This window comes from Arvicola amphibius, chromosome 3 (genome assembly GCF_903992535.2).
Source record: "Arvicola amphibius chromosome 3, mArvAmp1.2, whole genome shotgun sequence".
Lineage (NCBI taxonomy): Eukaryota > Metazoa > Chordata > Mammalia > Rodentia > Cricetidae > Arvicola > Arvicola amphibius.
The window spans coordinates 42,658,218-42,664,517 of NC_052049.1; the positions used below are offsets into that span (position 1 = coordinate 42,658,218).

Consider the following 6,300-nt stretch of genomic DNA (forward strand, 5'->3'; position numbering starts at 1 on the left):
CAAGCATCCGGGGTTCTTTAGAGCTGTGCAGAAGTTGCACTTATCTCTATTAACTGGAAGTTATATTCCAGTTGGTGTCCCTTTCCAGTCTTTTTAAAGTCTTTTTCCTCAAGACAGCAGGAGCAAATACCACCCCACCCCGATCATAGCCAAACATCCCTATGGGAAAAAACTACAAAAAACTAGAAGTTAAAAGTCTTGGTTTCCGGTATAAGATCTGAAATTTGGAGTCGATTTATTTCAAATAAAGAATCTGTTATAGAAATAGTAAAATATACAGAAAAAACAATTCGGTTGGTCATATACTTCTATTTAATTTTTGTATGCAAAAAAATTTTAATTTGCAAACAAGTATTATTTGTAATGGAGAAGCCCCTGTATCCTGTATTATCTCCACAGACCCCCCCCCCCCAAGAGCCAGCCTCTCACATGCAGATATCCAGCAGACTTAAGGTCTGAAATGGCTCTTTTACAGTGTGATACCATCTCATTCCCACTCTGGAGTAGAGCAAAAGACACCAAATAGAGGCTTTGTTCAGTTTGGCAAACAAAACCAGTGCTTCATGCGACCCCTCTGTCCTTTCACCCTACTTATAAACACAAGGGAGACATCTCACCGACAACTTTGGCAATGAAAATATGCACCACGGTTTTTAAAACAGCAGGTGCAGACATCGGAAAGATACAACTGAAGGGAAGGGAAATGAGAAAACTCCCTGTGATTACTGGGAAATGAAACCATTACTCAACAGAAAATTCGAACTTCAGACGTAATATAAACCTCTTGTTGCCCTCTCACGTAGCTGGAAATGTACATTCAAAGGAAGCACCAAAATAATTTTCCAGAAATAACTGCAGGGAGAGAACGCCTAAGCAAAAAACGCTCTACAAATTAAAAGGGCACAAACAAATCCGGTTTTCCCCACAGAACTCTGGGGTAGAAGAGCCAGGGATAAATTAATCCTCTAGATCCTGAGACTCCACGGAAAGCTCCCTTTAACCCGTCCATCCTCTGAGGTCTCCTTTAGGTATCTGTCTCTGAGATCAAAATCCTAAGTAATCTTGAGATGTTGAAACCCTTCAAATGAGAGCCCAGAATTCTGCTAATTTTGTATGTGCCCGGGATGTCTGGGAGAATAAATCTAGGCATTATACTTTCCTCAGTCGAAAGGGGGGATGGATTGAGAAAATTTGCATCCTATGGTTAAAATTGCCCTTTTAGCTTCCTCGGGACATGCTTAGGGAGTTGGAAGCACTTCGGAGCCTTGTTGCTCTTTTCCTGTCTCCACATGCCCCGCACCCAGCACCCACACAGAGATTTCTAGGTCTCTTGCACTTGGTGCAGGGTCTCCTCCTCCCTATTGCACTAACTCCTGAACTCCGTAGGCAAGGTGAGGCAGAGGAACTTGGATGCTGCAAACCTCGGGGCTCTCTGGAGGAGGACCTAGAAGAAACCAAGGGGAGGGTGGGGCGTGCGTGCGCTCGCGCGCTGGCGCACATGCGCGCCATATCTGGCATCTCAGTATCCCCAGTTTGCCCTCCCTAGCCAGCAGTGAGCGCCTCCTGTAGTAGACACGTGGCCTTGCCAGAACTTATAGAAAGGCCAACAAAGTATACAAATAAGTCTGCCTTCCAAACAGTCTGATTGTCAGTTTCTTTGGTGAGTGCTAACACCAAGAAGAGAAACCATCCACAAACCTTCCGGGCTCATCCCCACTGGCCAGGCTTCATACTTAAAAGTCCACTCCAACAGAAACATTTACCACTTGATTATAAGTTTAAGAAAACACAGAAAGTGGGCGCTGTGCAGGGGGTTGGTGGTGGGAGTATGTGCTACACAGCAAGGCAGGAATTTTTTGGGCACCATAGGCCAAACTAGTCCCAACTGCTTTTTCAGAGCAGCAGTGAGTGCCTAGGAGCCAGACTCAAAGGAGAGGGTTGATACCCAAGTTGGGAGTAGAGGCTTCTAAAGCAAGAGGGAGAGGCAAACAAGCAAAGTCTTGAACCTCAAAGTTCCAGAAGTAGGGCAGAGGGGTGGCAGTTCTCATGGAAGATGTCCATGCAGTTTATGTTTTCTGTTTGGATTGTCTACCTTGAACCACCGAGGTTTAATTTCGAAGAGGGAAAAGGTTATTGCAACTATCAAAACTGATCCTAGGGCCAAAGACCGAGCCAATAACTTTTCTCATAGACTCTAGGAGGCGTCTAGGGTTTCTGCAAAGAGCACTGTCCCCTTGAAAAGGGTTAGAGAGAGAGCGAGATCTGAAAGCATGGGCCAAGAAGCTGCATATCATAAGAAAAGCAAGTTATCTTAGGTGTTGCTTCCAGGGCTGAGATACTGAGTGAATGGGGAGGGTCCCATAAACCTTACAGCCCACCCCATCTTCCTCCTTCTCCATCAACACGATCACCACCATCATCGTCGTCATCATCATCATCATCCGCGGCAGAACTTGCACTTGATGATCTTCTTAAATGCATTTTGAAAGTCCTTGTTGAAATAAGCATAAATAACTGGGTTGAGCAGGGAGTTGGAGTAGCCCAGCCAGTTGATTATGGCACCCAACAAGGCAGGCATGTGGCAGCTGCTCTCACAGAAAGGCAAGACCAGAGCCACAATGAAAAAGGGCAGCCAGCAGAGAATGAAAGTACCCATGATGATGCCCAGCGTCTTCACTGTCTTCCTCTCACGGGCCAGGGCCATCTTGCGCTTTGCCTCAGCATTCCGCTCATTTTTTCTCTCCAAACAAGCGGGGGCATAAGATGTAGCCTGGGACTCGCTGGGCAGAGGCAGGTGCTCTTTGGAGTTACCCACTCGGTGCACCTCGATCACCTCCAGGGTGGCATCATCGTCACCCTGCCTCACCGCACCATTAGCGCATGAAGCCCCCACAGCCTTGTTCTCAGCGCTGCGCCTCCAGTCCCCACTACCTGGCTGTCCGTTCAGGCTCTTCTTGGGGGGCGGGGCCGACGATGTACTGAGACTGGCGCCCGCTCCCTTCTTTTCTACCTTCTTGACAGTCTTGCGAATCCGGAAGCGCGCGGCTCGAAAGATGCGCCCATAAAGAACCAACATGAGCAGCAGCGGGATATAGAAAGCTCCGAAAGTGGAGTAGATGGTGTAGCCATGGTCCTTGCTGATGGTGCACGCGTCGGGGTCCGAGCGGTCTTCCGGGGTGCGCCAGCCAAGCATGGGCGGGATGGAGATGAGAAAGCCAATGAGCCAAGTGAGCGAGATCAGCGCAGCGGCACGCCGGGGCGTCCTCTTGTTCACGTAGTCTATAGGGTCAGTGATCGCCCAGTACCTGTCTAGCGCGATGGCGCACAGGTGCAGGATGGACGAGGTGCAGCACAGCACATCCAGGGCGATAAACAGGTCACAGGTGACCTGGCCCAGAGTCCACTTGTTGAGCACCTGATACAGAGCAGCCATGGGCAGCACCAGCACTGACACCATGAGGTCGGTGACCGCCAAGGACCCGATGAGATAGTTGGCCACATTCTGGAGGGAGCGCTCCAGGGCGATAGCAGCCACCACGCAGGCATTGCCGAGCACCGCGCAGAAAATGAGCGTGCCCAGAAGCAAAGAGGTGATCACTTGGTAGCTGAAGGTCACGTCGGAGATGTTAGTAACGTTGCCGCCTGTCCCGAAGGGCTCCTGGGACGATGTGGTGTTGTTGCCCTCGCCAAGACTGAACATATCCATGCCTGCCCGGTGGGTTTGGGGAAGGGAGGGGGAAAGAGCTGCAAGGGGATCTCCCTCGCCCCTCCCCCTAGGGTCTTCCTCCTTTTCTGGGGAATTTCAGAGGGAGGGGATCCAGGGACTGGAGCGGGAAGTTCTTACAGCTCTGGCGAAGGCGTCTGAGAGGAGCAGCTTCTCGGCGCACTCTCTCGCTTGGCTCCCGCCGGTCCCGAGCGCTCAGAGGCTCCAGCTAGGAAACTGTAGTTGGGCTGAGAGCAGCTTCCAAATCTCTGGGTGGTGGAGATGTGGCTGGAACATCTGTTTCACGCTGTCCATCTCACTTTGTCGCTGCCCAACTAGCTGCGGGAGCCGGACTCCGCTGACTAGCTTTCAGTCTCCAATCTCAGATGTGTCGCATTCCAGAAACCCCATCCTCCCGGGTCACTCTGTGACCCTCATCTCCTAGTTCCTTCTCTCCCTCTCTCTCTAGACTTTGCCAGCGTTGTTGTTTTTCTTTTTCCAGATTCCTTCTCCCGGCTTCCTCCCACTGGCCTTTCTCCTTCAGTTCCCCTTTCCTTCTTACCTCTCTTTCTTTATTCCTCTATGTGTTGCTCAGACAGCTAGTCTCCCTTCCTCCCACGCTAACCCCCACCACCACCTAACACTTCCCCAGCCCTGAGTGCCTCCTTCTTCTGGGTCCCCGCCCTCCTGTCCCTCTAGACAAGCGTCTTTACATTCACATTCGAGTCGACACACTCAGAACTCACTTCATATACCCACTCCGATCCGCTAGTCAGACCAATATTTTAACGGATCAAACTCCGCCTCCTACCCTGCAAACTAGAGGGAGATGAAAAAAAATTCTGCCCCCACTACCCATTCCCTTTATTGTTGCCAACTTCTTAAATAGAGCCAGTTTCACCGTTTTACAGTATTGTTACAGAAAATGGGGACAGACACAGGAAGCCTGAAGGTTGGAAAGCTGGGAAGCTCTCTAAATTACTAAGTAGAGAGTGCGGGTCTTCCCTTTTAAAAATACGGGCTCATTTAACATCATAGTCAAGGATTCTTTCCTACTATCCTGTGGACCCGGGAAAGAAAAAATATTAGAAAGGACACGTTAAAGGACAAAAGCTGATAAACAGCTGGCTCTCAAAGAGAAGATAAGAAATTCAAGTAGGTGTGTATTCTAAACACACACACACACACACACACACACACACGCATACACGCATATACGCGCGCACACACACACTTCTGTTGCCATTACTGGCGTCGTTTCAATGACATTAACACCTCCCATAGCTTTGTAGCAATTGAATTTGGGGAAAGAAATGTTTGTCTGTGTGTTGTAAACAAGGACCTGCATTTCTTACGATCTTTGGACTTTAATCTCCCTTACCAGGCTGCAAATCTCAGGATAACTTGGTGGAGACCCTTGTCTCTGGCAGCCGTGCGTCTCTCTGAAATTGGGTTCAGCACCTGGGACAGATCTATGCATAAGGGCTTGCTTATGCCGCCACCTTCCGGCAAGAGCTTCAGCACGCCATCTAGAACCGCTTGTCTTAAAGAAATTAGCCTGTATCAAGGAAACTAAAAGACTCTAAGAGAAAGTGAAAAACAACCGCAAAATGCTGTCACTTTAAAGAGTTTCTTAAATAATTCCTTTTTTCTTTTTCCTTGGCTTCTATACCAGGCCTGTTATATGTTCTAGCTCCCTTTGAAAGGTTAAGACACAAATCAGTTCATAAATTCTATAGGAAAAAAATGTCCCTTTACAAGACGAAAACAACACTTTCTCTTTTTGTTTTTTGTTTTTTTTTTTTTTGAGCTAGTGTTGTGTTGCTACATCCTGAGTTACAGAACTCACATGTTTTGTTGGGGAGGGTGACATCATTACCTTTTCCAATATTAAAAAAAATGACAATACTAAAAGTAGAGACTTCAAGGAGTTTGTCTTGAACTTTTTTGGGGGGGCACAAAAACAATCGTTCCCAATTGAACACAAAGAGTAGAAATTCCAATTAATCAGAATAAACACAACACGCTTATAAATTCTGATTACATACCGGAAGTAGAGAAATGTAGAATGCAGTTCTCAAAGCAGCCAGTTCTAGATAACAGTCAGAGCCACTAGAAAGTGCAGTGGTTTTACAGCTGTGTTTAAATCTGAGCTTTGAATTTAGAGTTTTGAATTCTTAAGACCAAAAAAGAGAGCAATCACTAAAGCATAAAAGAGAGTCTAGTTGAGCAGACATATACAAGACAGTGTGCTTGGAGACAGATTGACCTGGACTCTGTTCCCACTCAATCACTTCAGCGTACCAAAACAACAAAGCTGCCAGGGGTGGTGATTCATAAGAAACACCGAAAAAAGATAGATGAGTACGCACAAAACACAGACTCTGAGAAACTCTTTTTAAACATGAGTATATGTCAGTTTTTCTAGTAAAAAATCTCTCACAAATACAGAATTAAATTGTTTATTAAAAAAAGTTGCAACTGCAGAGATTATAACAGACATTTAAAGTCCAAAAATTTCAAAGACAAAACTAAAAATGTAGCTAAGAGTACAGAGTAAAAGAAGAAATATTTATATTAAAAGAGAAAGCATATCT

The 6,300-nt window shown here is 46.9% G+C and overlaps 1 protein-coding gene across 1 annotated transcript; it reads right to left on the reverse strand.

The window, feature by feature from the left end:
• Positions 1-2,437: 2,437 nt before the first annotated feature.
• Positions 2,438-3,706, reverse strand: Htr1a (5-hydroxytryptamine receptor 1A). Its single transcript, XM_038322073.1, has one exon. It carries the CDS (start codon positions 3,704-3,706, stop codon positions 2,438-2,440), a length of 1,269 nt encoding a protein of 422 aa, XP_038178001.1.
• Between the last annotated feature and the right edge of the window lie 2,594 nt (positions 3,707-6,300).

Coding starts and splice junctions, on each gene's coding strand:
- Htr1a (XM_038322073.1), bottom strand. CDS start 3,706: ATGGATATGTTCAGTCTTGGCGAGGGCAACAACACCACATCGTCCCAG.